Source organism: Notamacropus eugenii, chromosome 2 (genome assembly GCF_028372415.1).
Source record: "Notamacropus eugenii isolate mMacEug1 chromosome 2, mMacEug1.pri_v2, whole genome shotgun sequence".
NCBI lineage: Eukaryota > Metazoa > Chordata > Mammalia > Diprotodontia > Macropodidae > Notamacropus > Notamacropus eugenii.
The window spans coordinates 94,983,310-95,001,848 of record NC_092873.1 but is presented as its reverse complement, the minus strand read 5'-3'; the positions used below and the strand labels follow the sequence as shown (position 1 = coordinate 95,001,848).

The 18,539-nt window shown below is 38.4% G+C and overlaps 1 protein-coding gene across 1 annotated transcript in view; it reads right to left on the bottom strand.

Moving 5' to 3' along the window:
- TBC1D22B (TBC1 domain family member 22B) overlaps positions 1–18,539 on the bottom strand; it is a 118,448-nt gene that overhangs the window by 36,378 nt on the left and 63,531 nt on the right. Inside the window, exons 7-8 of the mRNA XM_072641967.1 lie at positions 16,987–17,052; positions 7,254–7,368 (exon numbers count right to left, since the gene is read on the bottom strand). Of these exons, the coding sequence (XP_072498068.1) occupies positions 7,254–7,368; positions 16,987–17,052 (181 nt within the window). The remainder of the gene's footprint in view (positions 1–7,253; positions 7,369–16,986; positions 17,053–18,539) is intronic.

Below are 18,539 nucleotides of genomic sequence, written 5' to 3'. Positions count from 1 at the left end.
CTGTTTTCTCATCTGTAAAATGAAGAGGAAAAACCTTATACTATGTCTCACGGTGAGGAAAATACAGCCTTAAAACTATGTGACTTCCATTAGGAAATACTAAATATGAGCACTAGAGAGGTATGAAACATTGGTCTTGAGGGGAAAGGTCATTACAGTCCAACCAGCAAAGGAGAGGTACTCTAAAAAGAAAAAGGAAAAAAGTCAATGGTTACACTGGGCAGAACAGCTTCTGTTTCAGGCTTGTTTTAAAACTTTGGCTGACTCCCCAGTGCAACAGGACACTGTGCTCTGGAGCCCTCTAGTGGTCAGTCCTGGTAAGGACAATCAGTTTCTCAGTTGAACTACAATCTCCAACATCAATACAGTTAATAGTATGTGACAGAGAGAAGTCAATCTGCTGGGTCCTTCAAGAAAAACGCTTTTCCTAAAGTGCAAAAGATACATCACTGCCATTCTCCAAAGGAGAAAGACTGCAACCAACGGTGCCGGGGGAGGCAGGATTGGGAGGAGGGTCCTAAGTGAATATCCCATAATTTCTCCACTCACACACTTCTATAAAGCGTCATCAGGTGTCACAAGGGTGAGAAGTCCAGTACATACTGAGGAGGAGCTTTAAAACAGGAAGTCATGTTTGTACTCTGGGCCTAGATACCCTCATTTTATAAATGAGGAACTAAACTACATGACCTCTAAAGTTCTTTCCAGCTCTGTGATTTTATGCTATCCTTGCAAACTGTTGTTTATAATTTTGTTAGCTGACTGACATGCACAAAATTATCTGTCACTATGAGCAACCTGCACTATGGGTTGGTAGAACCCTAAAAAAGCCTTACACTAACACCTGAACCACCTGCAGCCCAGAAGAAGAAGACATTATAGAGAACAGAGCGAGATTTGGTGCCTACCCTTATTAAATAATGCTGACTGATGCTTACAATATGAAGGACACATTTATTGAACATCCACTGTGTTATCAGACACTACAGAGGGTGAAATTTACCCATGTATGACTGTGGGGCTAAAAACAGGATAGGTGACTGGAGGTCTTTTTTTGCATAAAGACTGTCTTTTTAATTTGCAGTTGCTAACTGCTGAAAGACCACTTCACACTCACTGAGCTTGAAGCATCTGCACATAGGCTGTAGTTGCTACAAACCGGGCTGGTCTGTCTTTGGTTTCCCAGCTGCACACAATTATCTGCTATCTCATATTAAGTTCCATTAATGAGCATTTAAGTGAGCAATGTTCTGGGAATGCCCTAGGCTAGGAGGCCTCGATTCTGATTCTGGCCCTGCCATTAATTAACTGGATAACCTTTAGCACATCACTTTCCCACTCTAGGCTTCAGGTTCCTCATCGGTAAAGTGAGGAGGTTCTAATTCTAACATCTACGAGGTGACATAAGAGTGATGTCAAACTGGATAGCAATATGAAAAAATTAGATAAATCTGATATTAGAACATTGATCCAAAGGCAGCAGGTGCTCCCCTACAAGGCAGATCGAGTAGGCCTTAATTTTATGAAATAGCCTGCTCACGTGACAAAATGCTACACAGTCAATTAAGCCAGTGCCCTCTTAAAAATATGGCATCCCAGGACTATCTATTCATGTCAAAGTATTTTGCATATAATCTTACTAACTCCCCTCTGAAACAGTTGCATGGTTTTTTTCTCCATCATCAATAACATTTATAGAGAAACTGCAGGGCAGAGATACAAAGCTTCAGTCCTTGAGGAGTTTCCAATTTAAATGGGGAGATAAACACACACATTTTGCTAAAGGAGCATATTCAAGAATGAGGAATATTCAAAAGAGGAAGCATGATTTATTATGCTTTTAAAGAGGCCTCACTCCGTTTCCTTTTGGAACCTTTTTTTTTTAAAAATAAAAGTTAAAAAAAAAGTAAGTACATAGTGGTTTCCTCTCACTGTACAGAAGACTGCTCCTAGACCTGCTGTTCTAATGACTACCATCTTACCAAACAGCAAATCCCTAAAGATGTCCAAAGCTGAATCAACAGCTCAAACGTATTTGTATGCTATTCTCTGTCCACCTGGTCTCCAAAGTTCTGGTTCTCTGGGTAGGCCTGGGTAAGTAAGCCTGCCATGAAGGACTTTCCCATAAAGCTTCTCCAACTATCTGCTGCTGTTGGCTGTTCTTGATTTTGAGGGGGAGTTGCTACAGAAATCCAAAAGGCTTGTGAATACTACAACCAGTGGGCACAAATGGGACATATTCATCAACATGCCACAGATAATTAGGGAGGTTGCCACAGGTGGTGATGGGCTTGTGGCAGGGCTGGTGATGGGTAACTTTTCTCAGAACACTACATGCTTCTAGCATTTAAGTCTTAGGTGAGTAGGGTCAATGTAAAGTGCTGTGGATGGGCCACTGGAGGAAGATAGTCTGAGAAACTGTTGGTATAAGATGAGAGTTAGACAAAGTCAGCAGAGCAGAGGCCACTTTGAAGCAATGCCAGCTCCCTTTACGTACAAATGACACCTTTTACACAATTCAGCGAATTCCAGAGGCAGATGAGATGTTAGCGATTACCTGGCTGAATCTCCAGTTGACGGATTACTTCCCTAAGCATTAAACAAAATAACCCCTCAACTCCAGAAGCACAGGATTTACATTATCCTGAGATGCCCCCTTCTGAATGAGTGTGATTTCCTCAGGAAGTAAGAAGACAGGGGTCTAGAACTGGTTCTCCCACTGACTATCTGTGAGAGGCTGGTCAAGAACTTTTACCTGCTTTGCCTATTTGGTGTCCTGGGCTAGGGGCCAGCAAGCAGGAGCTGTAAAGCTGGCCCTAGCTTTTGCCCTGGAATGGGGGGTCATTTTGTCTCCTTGCTTAGTCTGGATCTTTACCTCTCAAGATGATATAGCCATGAAGGAAGCTTTGGGATTACTTGAGAGGAGAGATAAAGAAAACTGGTAGAGTGGAGGTGGTAAGGATAGAGAGGTCACTCACAGACACCTCTACAGGCTCCATGGTGTAGGAAGACCTTTTCAGTTTGTAGAATTGCCCATGCTCAAGAAAACTAAGGCAAGAGTTGAGCTTAATCAGTTTCAAAGCGGAGAGGTTATGGAGCTGATCAGGATGGCAGGTAACAAGCAACTATCAAGTGCTGCCTACATGCCACTATGGTGGATGCTGGGGAATGAATGGTGTGTTGAATAGCAAAAAAAGGCTAACAATATCACTTCCCTACCACAGAGATTCTGACCTTGGGTCTATTTTTGGGATGAGGAAGGCATGGCGGCAAAGAGGTTAAGTGACTGTTCAAGGCTTCACAAGCAGGAAGTAACAGAGTCAAAATGGGAACCCAGTTCCTCATTCCAAATTCAGTGCCCTTTTCACTATTATTTTGGGAGATATTTTCCAGTCAGGTGGAAGGTGAAAGGGAAGGAAACAAGCATTTATTAAGTGCCTACTAAGTGCCAGGCACTGTACTCACTTTACAAATATTATCTCAAGAACTCATTATTTAACAAAAACTGCTGGGACAACTGGAAAATAGTATGGTAGAAACTAGGCATAGAGGAATATCTTAAACCCTATACCGAGATAAAGTCAAAGTGGATACATGATTTAGATATAAAGGCTGATACTATAAGCAAACTAGGAGAGCAAGGAATAGTTTACCTATCAGATCTATGGAGAAGGAAAGAATTTATAACCAAACAAGAGATGTAGAACATTATGAAATGCAAAATGGAGGATTTTGATTACATTAAATTGAAAAGTTTTTGCACAAACAAAGCCAATGCAACAAGATTACAAGGGAAGCAGAGAATGGGAAAACAATTTTTATAGCCAGTGTCTCTGATAAAGGCCTCATTTCTTTCTTTTTTTAAAATTAATTTGTTTTCAGTTTTCTACAATCACTTACATAAATCTTAGATTTTCTCTCCCTTCCTCCCTGAGATGGTGTGCAATCTTATATGAATTCTACACATACATTTTCACTAAAGGCCTCATTTCTAAAATATATAGAGAACTGAGTTGAATTTATAAGAATACAAATCATTCCTCAACTGATAAATGGTAAAAGGATATGGACAGGCAGTTTTTAGATGAAGAAATTAAAGCTATTTATAGACATATGAAAAAATGCTCTAAGTCACTACTGATTAGAGAAATGCAAATCAAAACAACTCCAAGGTACCACATTACACCTATCAGATTGGCTAACATGACAAAACAGGAAAATGGTAAATATTGGAGAAGATGTGGGAAAATTGGAACACTAATGCATTGTTGGTGGAGTTGTGAATTGGTTCAACCATTCTGGAGAGAAATTTGAAACTATGCCCAAAGGGCTATAAAACTGTGTATACCCTTTGATCCAGCAATACCACTTCTAGGTCTGTATCCCAAAGAGATCGTAAAAAAGGGAAAAGGGCCCATGTTTACAAAAAAAAATTTATAGCAGCTCTTTTTGTGGTGGCCAAGAATTTGAAATTGAGGGGGATGCATATCAGTTGAGGAATGGCTGATCAAGTTGTGATATATGAATGTAATGAACTTCAGAAAAACCAGGAAAGACTTATATAAACTGATGCTGACTGAAATGAGTGAAACCAAGAGAACACTGTACACAGTAACAGCCACGGTATGTGATGAGTGACCTTGATGGATTTAGCTCTTCTCAACAACGCAAAGATCTAAGACAATTCGTGATGGAAAATGCTGTCCACATACAGAGAAAGAACTTTAGAGGCTGAATGCAGATGGAAGTATACTATTTGCTCTCTTCTTCTTTTGTCATTTTGTTTCATTTCTTCTTTATTATGGATCCTCCCACTGGTTCTAGTTCTTCTTTACATCATGTGAATTTTTTACATAATGTGAAAATATGTTTAATATGAATATATATGTAGAGCCTATATCAGATTGCACGCAGTCTTGGGGAATAGGGAGGGGAGAGAGGGAGAGGAAATTTAAAACTCAAAATCTTATGGAAGTGAATGCTTAAAACTAAAAATAAATTATATTTTAAAAATAAATAAAAATAAAAAAACCAAATATTATCTAATTCGATCTGGTGAGGCTAACTTTCTGGTGAGGCTAACCTTCTGCTGCTTGGATGGGGTACAACCTTTGACAGACCTCGTCAAGGACAGGCAGTCAGATACAGTACATAGAAGTCAAGAAGACTTGGGCTTGAATCCTGCCTCTAGCACTTACTCTCTGTGACTTCTCTAAGTTTCAATTTCCTCATCTTCAAAACCAGGGCTAATCATACCTCCACCTCACAGAGTGGTTGTGGGGCTTCAATGATAAGACATATGTAAAGAATTGTGCAACTGAAAGTGCTATCAATATAAGGCATCACTGTCTTGAGTTGGTCAAAAGTTTGCCTTTGCATACAAAGTACATTAATCCTTGGTGACAGCTGGTTCTTTTCTATTTTCAAAGACTAGTTTAGCAAAGATTTAAAGTCAGTTCACACATGGCAGAAGCCAAGCATGCTTGGAGATAAAGGATGTTATTGTAGCGATTCAGGATGAAGCAATTGCCACCAGAAATTACTTCAAGTACATAGAGTAGGAAATTTGAAACAGATGATAGAGGGTCCTAGCAAAGAACATGAATGTCTAAGCAGCCTCAGCTGCTTATGCCAACAAGTTTAATAATGATGCTAAGCATTTAAACCAGCAATCAAACTTCAAATGGGGATTAAAAAATGCTGTAACACATGCTTAAGTCTATCTTTAAGAGCATTATTTCAAAAAACAATCACTACACTTAAGAAGTAGGCTAGATCTGTAAGAAGAAATCAAAAAATTCTGACACATAGATCAATTATTCTAGCTGATATAAGAGCAACTCACATTTATGTAGACCTTTATCATTTATGAGGCCAAAGAAGTAAAACAGGTCAAGTGAGGTGCCCTTAGTTACATGGCTTTTAAATGTTAGAACAGAATTTCAAACACCAGTCTTCTCTCATACCAAGTTCAATATTTTCCCTATTACACCAAGCAGTCTCCCAATAAAACCCAAGCTATCTCATTTAACAGAATGTTTTAAAAAAAAATCTCCCCTCATATCAAAGCATAAACTGATGTTTTACTTTAAAAAAATACCTCCCCTAGCCCGGGATCATTTTGTATGTATGCCAGGAAGGTAGATACTGCCTGTCTCTTCACTCATCCCTTACACTCAGCCAATATAACTATTTTTCAAAATTAAAAAAACTATTTAATATAAAAAAAATCACTAATGATTAGCCTCAAACACTTCTCAAATCATTAAATCATAAAAATTCATTTGGCACACAAATCTTCATCAACTTTATCAGTATTCATTAACACTCTTTCACGTCGTCTCCTTTTGACCTAAGACTCACATGGGTAGACACTCTAAGAAAGACCATCCAGTCTAAGTTCTCAGATAGGAAGTGTCTGGCCTCAGGGCACAGTCAGTGAATGCCGTGGCCACAAAAAAAAAAATCCAAATGTCTCAACTCCCTATCTAGTGTTGTTCTCCTCATAGCATGAGGCAAAGAGAACAAAACTATCCCACTGCAGCCATTATCCTCAAAAGTACAAAGTCCCAAGAACACAGTCCTCCTAAAAGGTCATAGGAAGGAGATACAGAAGCTGATCAAGTTCTTTTCAGCCTATTACCTGATTTCAGGACTATGTTAATTTCTAGAGCCCTACGCAGTTAGTCTTGTACTTTCAGGGCTGTCTGCCACAATGCTCTCTAATGTACTGCACATGGGCTCCAGGCCTTAAGTTTTCCATCTCTCCCACTGGGGGAAACATATCATGGAAGACCCATTCTCCTTTCTAGGGCCTTTCTATTTCTGCCTTTGAACTAAGGAGAATGTCTGAAGTACTGCCAGCAAAAAGAAAAACAGAACACTGAAGACATGCCCATAGTTTAAATGGAAACAATCACACGTGAAGGTCTTTGCTCAAGATTTGTTCAAAAGCAATCCCAAAATAGCAGAACATAAACAAATCTATTTGTTTGGTATCAGAGTTTTTTTCATGTCCTGAAAAAAGCAGGCTTCCTTAGGTGGGATCAATGCAGCTGTCCCAAGAAATGAATTTCTTGCCACTCACATTAAAACAGGTTTAGCTATGTAGTAAAACTGAATGGTAGAAGCATTATCTGTTGTCAGTGACACACAGGGATACTAATTACATCAGGACTGGTACCTTGGAGAACAAACAGAAAGAGTGAAAGAAAGAGTAAATGCTTGTTCCAGGTGGTGCTTGTGCATCTTACCCACATATTCTGAGAGGAAGACGACAAAGAATGGAGTGACCAAATCATTAATTCCCTGCACGTAGCCACTGGCAGGGTGTCGGATGGCCCAAATGAACAGAATTCTTTCAAAGATCTAAGAAAAAGAGAAAGAAGAGAAACGGTGGGGTTAAATCCTGGCAGACCATCACCTCCAATGCATCCCTCTCACAGTATGTTACTGGATTAGTGCTAGAGTTTAAGAAAAAGTCTTAGCACACCAATATACTCATGCTAGGAGGCCGAAGCTGCTTACCTAATTCTCAATTATGTAATTATTAAGTGTTTTTTATTTCTTCCTCCTTTGGTTATTTGATAATCTCTACAAGGTGGGGACAATAACTGATATGTCTATAGTCCTCACAACAACCCCTCAAGGTACCAAGGTACCAAGATTATCCCCGCAGATAAAGAAACTGCGGCTCAGAAAGCTTTAGTGACTTACCCACAGTCACACAGTCTTGGAGCTGACTCCAAGTCCACTGCTTTTTCCATTAGATGAATGAAACTCAGAGCAGTTCATTTTGCTACCTGGACAATGACCTCTGAATGGGGAAGTTACCCAATCAGACTATTACTCTCCTACCACTGTAAGACATGAGGGTTGACTGATTTTTAATTGAATTTTCATTTTGAGAAGGGTATCAAAGGGTATTTGAGTTCTATTTCTCAAAGATCATTTCTCTCTTTTTCATGGATAGAGGAGATAAAGGAAAAGAAGATGAGGAATGCTATTCTGTAAAAAGGATGGGGACCTAAAATAATAACAACTCATATTTAACAATTTAACATGTACCAAGCCTTTTACTTACAACTCTGTGAACTAGGTACTGCAAGTATTATTCCTGTTTTAAAAATGAGGAAACTGAAACTGAGGGGCTGAGTAATTTTTTCACAGCTACAGAATTAGTAGCAGGTAGCCCAAATAAACTATACATAGGGGAAGTCAATTTACAATCAGGACAAAACAGAAGGTAATCTAGACATTATCTTGGGATGGGAAGTCATGTACATCACAGTCAATTGAATCCTTAAGTTGGGAATTTGAAGACAAAGACTGTAGTCAAGGAATCAGTGAGAAAGGCTCTAAGGATAACAGAACCTCTGCAAGTGAAAAGAACTGTACTGGACAAAGGGAAAGGCAGCACTGATGTCCTGGAGCTCTCCTTCCTGCCCACTCCAGCCCAAGGTACTTCTCTTTTCCTTATCTGTACTCTTCATGTATACATGTTCTTTGCTTCACTCTGATTCCTATGCTTTTGAGACCAGACAGACACATCCAGAAGCTGAGTAGGGACCCACAAGACCTGAATTCCATTCCTGGTTCTGCCACTGACCTATCATCATGTGTAAGTCCCATCCCAATGCTGGGCCTCAGTTTCTCATCAGTAAAAGTAGGGGGTTGAAGTAATGATCCATTCAGCAACTTGATTTCAAGTTGTATTCAGAGACTCCATATTTTAGAAATCTAAGTAAGCCATAAAAGACAAAGGCAAACCAGAAGCAAATAACAGGTGAAGGAGTGCTCTGTAGTAAGATTACATAATAATCTTAACCCCAAACTCCTTTTAAATATATACATATATAAACTTTTCTAATTATATGTAAAAGCAATTTTTAGCATTTTTTATATAATTTAATTCTAAATTCTGTCCCTCCTTCATCCTAAACCTCCCTCAATTAAGAAGGCAAGCAAATTGACAAAGATTATAAATGTACAGTCATGCAAAATATATTTCTATATTGGTCACACTGTAAAAGAAAACACAGATCTCCCCCCCAAAAAACCCCAATCCCCAAAATAATGAAAGCAAAAGATAATATGCTTCAATTTGCATTTGGACTCCATCAGTTCCTGCTTTGGAGGTGGAGAGCATTTTTCATCATGAGTTCTTTGAAATTGTCCCGAATCCCAATCACTTTTATTGCTAAGAAGAGCCAAGTCATTCAGAATTAATCATTGTACAGTATTGTTATTGTGTACAATGTTCTCCTGGTTCTGCTCACTTCACTTTCAGTTTATATAAGGTTTTCCAGTCTTTTCTGAAAATATACTGTTCATCATTTCTAACAGAACAAAAGTATTTCATTATAATCATATGCCACAATTTGTTCAGCCATTCCCCAACTAATAGGCATACCTTCAATTTCCAATTCTTTGCCACCACAAAAAAAGCTGCTATAAATATCCTTGTACAAATAGGTTCTTTTCCTTTTTTTTCTTTTTTTTATAACTCTGAGACACAGAATTAATAGTAGTATTGTTGGGTTAAAGGGTATGCAGTTTTGTAGTCCTTTGGCCATAGTTCCCAATTACTCTCCAGAATGGCTGGATAAGTTTTCAACTCCGCCAACAGTGCATGAGTGTCCCAATTTTCCCACATCCTCTCCAACATTTATGATGTTCTTTTTCTGTCATTTTAGCCAATCTGAAAGGTATGAGGCAGTACCTCAGAGTTGTTTTAATTTTCATTTCTCTAATCAACAATTTAGAACATTTTTCATGTGACTATAGCTTTGATTTCTTTGTCTGAAAACTGCCTGTTCATATTCTTTAAGCCAGTCATCAACTGGGGAATAATTTGTATTCTTATAAATGTGACGCAGTTCTCTGTATATTTGAGAAATGAGGCCTCTGTCAGAAATATCTGCTATAAAATTTTTTTTCACCAGTTTTCCACTTTCCTTCTAACTTTGGTTGCACTGGTTTTGTTTGTGCAAAAACATTTTCACTTAATGTAATCAAAATGATCAATTTTACATTTCATAATACTCTCTATCTTGTTTGGTCATAAATTCTTCCTTTGTTCATAGATGTGACAAGTAAACTATTCCATGCTCCTCTAATTTGCTTATAGTCTTACCTTTATGTCTAAATCATGTAGCCATTTTGACCTTGTCTTAGTATATGGTACGGGACATTGGTCTATACCTAGTTTCTGCCAATCTGTTTTCCAGTTTTCCCAGCAGTTTTTGTCAGATAGTGAGTTCTTGTCCCAAAAGCTTAGATTTCTGAGTTTGTCAAATACTAGATTACTATGATCATTTAGTACTGTGTATTGTGTACCCACTCTATTCCACTAATCTATATATTTCCTAGCCAGTATCAGATTGTTTTAATGATTACTGTTTTAAGATTTCATAAAGGGGCTTAGCCACCTTCCTTCACATTTTTTTCATTAATTCCCTTTTATTCTTGACCTTTTGTTCTTCCAGATGAATTTTATTATTTTTTCTAGTTCTATAAAATAATTTTTCAATAGTTTGATAGGTATGGCACTGAATAAGTAAATTAATTAATAAGTAAATTAATTAATTGACTATTTTTTATATTGGTTCAGCCTACCCATAAGCAACTAATATTTTTCCAATTAAATAATTAATGTTTTTCCAATTGACTTTGTGTTTAAAGTATTTTGTAATTGTATTTATACAGTTCCTGAGTTTGTCTTGGCAGGCAGACTTCCAAGTATTTTATAATATCTACAGTTATTTTAAATGGAATTTCTCTTTCTATCGCTTACTGATGGCTTTCTTGCTAATAAAAAGAAATGCTGATGATTTATATAGGTTTATTTTACATTCAGCAACTTTGATAAAGTTGTTATCTCAACGAGTTTTTTAGTTGATTTTGTAATATTCTCCAAGTATAACCTCATTTCATCTGCAGAGTGATAGTTTTCTTCCATCATTGCCTATTCTAATTCAATTCTTATTGCTTTTTTTCCCCTCTTATTGCTACAGCTAGCATTTCTAGTACAATACTGAATAATAGCGGTGATAGGGGGTATTCTTGCTTCAAGCTTCTCCTCCTTACAGGTAATTCTTACTGATGATTTCACTTAGTTACTACTTATTTTAAGGAAAGCTCCATTTATTCCTATGTTTTCAGGTGTTTTTAATTTGAATGAGTTGTATTTTGTCAAAAGCTTTTTGTGCACCTATGAAAATAATCATATGATTTCTTGGCTTTGTTATTAATATGGTCAATTATGCTGATAGTTTTCCTAATATTGAACAAGCCCTGCATTCCTGGTATAAATCCTACCTGCTCATTATGTATAATCTTTGGGATACATTGCTATATTCTCCTGGTTGGTATTTTATTTAAAGTTTTTGCATCGATATTCATTAGAGAAATTGGTCTATAGTTTTCTTTCTCTGTTTTTACCCTTTCTGATTTAGGTATCAGCACCATATTTGTGTTATAAAAAGGAATTTTGAAGGAGTCCTTCTTTGCTTATTTTTCTATATAGTTCATGTAGTACTGGAATTGTTTTTTAAATATTTGGTGGAATTCACTTGTGACTCTATGCTACAGTGGGTGGCTGCAGGGGAGTGGAGACCCTAGTCACAGTTCCAGGGCAGGTCTAGGTGATTTTTTCCTTAGGGAGCTCATTCATGGCTTGTTCAATTTCTTTCTCTAAGATGGGGTTATTTAAGTATTCTATTTCCTCTTCTGTTTATCTGGGCAATTTATGTTTTTGTAAATGTTCATCTATTTCACTTAGATTGTTAGATTTATTGGCACATGATTGGGCAAAATATCTCCTAATAATTGTTTTAATTTCATCTCCATTGGTGGTAGAGCATTTTATCATTAGACCAAAGGTAGCTTTGATTTTTTCGTCTGAAAACCATGTATTCATATCCTTTGACCATTTATCAATTGCGGAATGACTTGCGTTCTTATCAATTTAACTCAGTTCTCTATGTATTTGAGAAATGAGGCCTTTATCAAAGAAATTTGCTGTCATTTTTTCCAAAGTTATGATTACTGTGCATTTCTATCCTATATTTACCATTTTTCTTTTTCTTTTCTTTCATTATCATTTCTTTTCTCAAATTTTATTTGATTTTAAAAATCCTTTTAGAGTTCTTCCAGGAATTCGTTTTTATGAGGGAGGAGGGGTGGCTGAGATCAATTCACATTTTTCTTTGAAGCTTGGGTGTAGCTGTTCTGACTTTGTTATCTTCTGAGTTTGCTTTAAATCTTCCCTCTCACTATAGTAACTTTCTATGGTCAGGTTCTTTTTCTTTTCTATTCATTTTTCCAGCCTATTTTTTTACTTTTATTTATATTAAAGCTAGGCTCTACTCTCAGGGTGGAAGAAACACTGTCCCAAGCTTAAGGTTTTTTGTGCTGCTGTTTTCAGAGGTACCTCTGAAAAGGGAGGTCTGTAAGTTTTCAGTTCTTCCAGGGTGGTATAAGATGTGGTCACTGTTCTCCTGGCCAGGCTTCTAGTCTGTGAGTGACAAGTACTCTTTCCTGCCCTGGAACTGTGACCAGGGTCTCCACTCCCCTGCAACCATCTACTCTAGTGTGCTAGTGCTTCTCCTTACCACAGAAACCAGGTATGGGCAATGCAACAGAGTCCTGCACTCAGTGCCAGCAAAAAGGCCCCTGTAAATTCCTTCTGACCTAGTAGTGGTATTGCTAGATTAAGGGGTATGTGTAGTTTTATGGCTCTTTGGACACAGTTTCCACCAACATTAATCCACCAACAGTGCATTAGTGTCCCAATTTTCCCACATCCCCTTTAACATTTATTGTTTTCTTTTCTGTCATATTAGTCAATCTGACAGGTATGAGGGTGACACCTCAGAGTTGTTTTAATTTTCATTTCTCTAACCAATAATGATTTAGAGCATTTTTTCATATAATTATAGATAGCTTTGATTTCTTTGGATTTCTCTTACCATTCATGAGCTAAAAGCCTAGGAAGCCTCCACTGCTTTAGCTGCCAATTTAGTTGCCCTGCAAGGTTTATTGGGGCATGGTCTGAGCTCCACTCTTACCCAAGTGAGACAGATCTTTCCTACCAACCTTCTAAGTTGCCTTGGGTGGGGAAATTGTTTCACTTTGTCCTTTTATTGGTTCGACCACTCCAAAATTCATTTGGAGGCATTATTTTCAAGCTGTAAGGAGGGGAATTTGAGACAGCTCTGGTGAGTCTTTGCCTTTATTTTGCCATCTTCCTAATCGCAAACTCTTGATTTTGCAAACATCAGTTATCAGAAAACAACTCTGGCATTTTCTATGACTGAAGTAGTATTCTCAGAGCTCAGGTACAGAGGAGAAAATACTATCAAGAAGACAGATCATGAGGAAACTTTTATTTGACTTTCGGTCCTTCATTAAACAAAAACAAAAAAATAAGGTAGAGAAGGAGGCTAGAGACTCTATAATGGGGTTCTTAACTTTTTTTGTGTTATGAACCCTTTGACTGTCTGGTGAAACTCATTCTTTTTCAGAATTATCTTTTGAATTTATTTTTTAAATGCACAAAATTACATGGAAAACCAATTATGTTGGATCACAGTTATCAAAATATCAATTTTTTTCCAAACAACAAATTTATGTATCCCAGGTTAAGAACCCGTGGCTCTAGAGGCACCCTGAAAAATTAATATTAGCAACAATCCATCATGAGTACAACGGACTTTAGATCGAAAACTGATGGTTTCAGAGTACAGACTAAAGCATATTTTTATTTCCTTTGTTTTTTTTGCTTTTGGGGGTAGGAGGTGGGGAGGCAACATGGCCAATGTGGAAATATGTTTTGCATGACTTCATATGTATGATGAGTATTGTCTTTCTTGCCTTTTTGATGAATGGGAGAGGAGACAGAAAGAGAGAGAGAACTTGGAACTGAAAATTTTTTTTTTTTTAATTTCCTTTGGGGGTAACAAAAGATGTCAACAAATATCTATTTAAAAATTAAATTTAAAAAAAGTATTTGAGTCAAAGAGAGTAGAATACAACATCCTGCTAGAAATATGGCTGCTAAAATGTCTTCACTGTCAATACTCCTACACCAAGGGTGAGGCAGCATCAACCATGACCAGAAGTGACTGGCACACTGGTCTGGCAGCTGAGCAGAGGGGCTATCATGCTCAATTACTCTGTGTCCAGCGCTGCTGTCAGAGTTTTCTAGTACTTGTTTTCTAGTACTTGTAGGCTTCTTATACCCTCTGGATTAAATAGAAACCTTTAAAAGAGGCCTCCCTGTGTGAGGCATTCCCCCAATGACTTTGATCCACCTTTCCCCATACCTCACAGGCTCTTCCCTCTTCTTTCCAGCTTTATAGAACTTTTTACTCATCCCCTCTGACTAACACAGACTTTTCTGCCCTACTTCTTCCACCTTCAAGCCTTTACTCATAGTAAATATTTCAGTTAATCCAATTTACCTTCTTTTAAACTGCAGCAATCTAAATGCCAATGGTTTTTTTCACTTGATTATTTATGCCAATTATTAATCCTGACACTTCTATTAGAGAACAAACTTCACAAAGCCCATACACAATCTTGATGATGTTCTTCCAAGCGTAAATGAAGGAGTGCACACCTGGTGAGTCCTCAAACACTGGTGAACTGACTACAAAACTTTGTTTTAACAGTAAAGTACATATAAGACTATTGTACAGAAACTGATGATGTAGTAATTCTCTTTGTCTAATGAAGTCAGAACAAAGCAGCAATGGGGTCAAAAGTGCAATCCTGGGGATTTAAAATAGATCCGAGAAAAATACTGTGATAACAACGGCCAAGAAACATATTACTGCGGGAGATCATGAAACAACCGCTACAGTAGGTCATTAACAATGTCTGGATTGGTGTGGCTGTCATTCTGCTTGTGAACAAGGGAATGGACCAGGTGACCTTTGAAAGTCATTCCTAGCTCTGTGACTCAACAGGTTTGCTGTGTACAGCATACTATCACCCTCTGTCCCAACAGAGACAAATGCCTAAAGCCTTTGGGGTTCATTGCTTCTGCACAGTGTGCAGCACATGCTAAGTACTTAACAAATGCCTGCTAACTTATCTGCTTCTTCTGGGTGCTCTCCTACTGCAGCATACTAGAAGTTAGAGAGAGTGGTTTGTGATTCTCTCTTTATAGTTTGGTTTAGCTACAAAGAGAAGTCTTTAAAAATACTTAAATTTCTTCCCAAGCTCAAAGAAAGATGTGAACCATGTGTTAAAGCACACATGCACAATTACATGTCTCTGAAGTACTAGATTCAATAGACGACTGGAGCTTGCTAGGGTCTGAAAACCATCTAATCCTCCCTGCTCCTTGATTTTACAGACAAGACAACTGAGGCCCAGACCACAAGTGTGAGTGAAGAAGAAAGGGGCTGAATAGCAGGGAGTTAAGTAGGGGAGCAAGCTGGGGAATCTGGAAGGCTTTCTGTTTCCTCTTGTGTAGTATTATTGTCTTATTTAGAGTCTTGTGAATCCCTAGAATAAGAGAGAGATACATATTTATGTGGACTATCAGCCTGATGCAATAAAAAGCACATCCTGTCCTTTGGTCACAGAATCACATAAGAGTCACTGAGAGAAGGAGCCCACTGTCTCTCATTGCACGAGCTGGGAAATTTCCCCATACGCTGAGCCTTACTTTGAGTCTCTACAGTGTTGTTCCCCTCAGCCCTGCTGGTTCTGAAAGAGCCCAACAGGACAAGCTCAAGTCTTCTTCCACATAACCCTTCAAATATCTGAAGGTCACCATCATGTCTTCCCAGTATATTCTCTTCTCCAGGGTAAGCCCTCTTAGTTGCAGTCCCCTCACCATCCTGTTAAATCTCTGCTGAATTCATTAACAGCCATCCTAAACCATGATACCTCAAACTGAATATAACACCTCAGCTGTGGCAGGACCAGGAAAAAAACATGGTGGAACCACTGCTTTGCCCACAGGCATTTCCGACTGATGCCTAGAAGAGTATGCCACATGGTTGACTGACATATGGTTAACTCATCCTGAGCTAGTAATACACTAAAACCCTACTATATGCACTATTTCTAGTCACACCTCTCCCCATTCTGTACTTGTTTTGTTGAACATAATATAAAAATTTATTCCTATCAAATGACATTATTAGATAAAGCCCAATTTTTTAACTTTTCAGGATCTTTCTGGATCCTGAAATCTACTGTTACATTATCCCTTTCTGCTCGTGAAGAAAAATAGTAAGCAACAGTCTGTCACGCACAGACTTCGGAGACTCTGCAATAGAGATATCCATCCAAGATGACAGCAAATCATCAATCAACTGGACCTTTGGAGTCTAGTCATTCAACTAATTCCAAATCTGCATAACTGCAGATCTGGAAACTGCCGCATATTTCTCCACAAAATACAGGACAAGAGATTTTGTTAAATGTTTTTCTAAAATATAAGAATGCTATATCTACAACATTCCCCTGACCTTCCAGTATAGTTACCTTATCAAAAAAAAAGAAAGAAATAAGGTTAGTATTCATGAAGTCATATTATCTTTTAGCAATCAATGCTTCCCTCTCTGCTCACAAATCATCCTCTTTAATGTGCTCTGGAATTTTGTTACAGGAATAGAAATCACCTGCCTATAGTTTGCAGATTCCACTCTCTTCCTGAAGAAAAAAGTCCAAAGATCTGAGTTCTAATCCTGACCTTGCTTCTATAACCTCTTCAAGACTGAATTTCCTCACCTCTCAAATAGGGATCTTTGCTTTCCCTAAGTTATAGATTAAATGACAGATTAATGCAGAGGAAAGTGCATTAAAATGTATGAAGTAGTATATGAATGTACAGCATTAGCATCTGTAGCTATATAATCCACTGCAAAGGGAAGAGGTCTTAAGAGCACAAAGAAAGAGCAACAAGAACACATTACACAGTACAACAGTAGGCGAAGGGCCTGAATAATAAAGTGCCTGCCTCACCTCTTGGACAAGTGGCTGCTGGAACAACGGAATGAGAGGATTCGTCCTTGGAATGTCAATGTGTATCTGAAAAAGAAGAGTTGTGTCCAATTAGGCCCACGGCCAAAGACAATCACTAGTCTACACTTGTCAGGGTTATTTTGGGACTTGAACACAAGGAGCTGATTACAAGCTAGTGTAGAGGAATGACATTTTCTTTCTGTAGCTCAGAAAATTCCCTGAACACACTCATTGGTTTCCCCCAGAGTGCACACATAAGCTGAATTTATAGGGTAACAACTGGTTGAAAAGTAAAATAAAGAACGGGTTGAACAGTGTTAGTCACACCACCTACACAGAATCCACTGCTCTCCCTGCTGGCCAGTCTTTCCAATGTGTTACTGGGATGTCTCACATTGGGAGCTCACTAACCAATGCAGATGCAGCACACCCCCAGAAAGATGCATTTTTCATGCTTTTTTCAGAGTCTTACTCAGCAGAAACAGTCACAGCTCCTGTGATTCGAGAGGTCTGCCAAATGCAGCTGTGGCCCTGATAGGGGACCCAGGAGGAGTGTCTCTGCCTGCCAATGCAGCAGCAGCAGGATATGGAAAAGGAGCACATGGTACTTCTGTGAAACAAGTGCCACCTTCATTTCCCAGGGGTGGAAGCACTTTGGCTTGTTGACTTCAGGGAAGGGAAATCTGTGAGAGTTCTCTCTGAGATGAGAGCATAAGGGCCTCCCCCATGCTGTGTCTAACAAACAAAAGTGTCAGGGGTATTAAAAGAGGCCAACAACAACTCAGAAAATAGTTCAACCAACATCTATGCAATGTCTGCTGTATGCAAAGCCCTGTGCTAGGCTATCCAAAAGTGTAAACTCTTTAAAGGGGATGAGATAGATATAAAAAAAATTATCATACAAAACAAGACATCATTAGTACACAGGAAGGGTGTAGAGGGTTGAGATGTGGAAGGAAGGAACCACAAACGGAAACCGATACTTAAATTGAGGGTACAGCTCCTCCCTCTAGTCTTCCTCCATCTCTTTCTACAAGTATGATCATGACTAACTCCTCTAACTCACTGATGTTGCCAAACCTCTTCAGTGCGTGACAGTTAGAGCAAATGTCCTGACAACTGCCAACGGCAGCTGTGGGCAAGCAGATACGAATGTTGAATGGAGGCTTTGGTCAATCGGTCTCCAGTTTTTTGGCTGTGCACCTCATTAAGAAATTTATAAGTGTGTACGCGGTGTGTGTGTGTGTGTGTGTGTGTGTGTGTGTGTGTGTGTGTGTGTGTGTGTGTGTGTGTGTGTGTGTGTGTACACTAGACTGCTAATAATATACGTTACACAACTTTCACAAAATAGACATTATAAAGCAATAAGGTAAAGATGAATTAATACTTTTTTCTAGAGTCCAAAGAGAGTCACTGCAATTTACTGCGGAGGGCCATCATGATAGGATCAAATTTGCAATTCTGGAAAAAGGAGAAACTATTGCCGCAGTCCAGGCAAAAGGTAATGAGAGCCTGACCAAGAGAGATGGTTGTGTGAATGGAGAAAAGGCGAA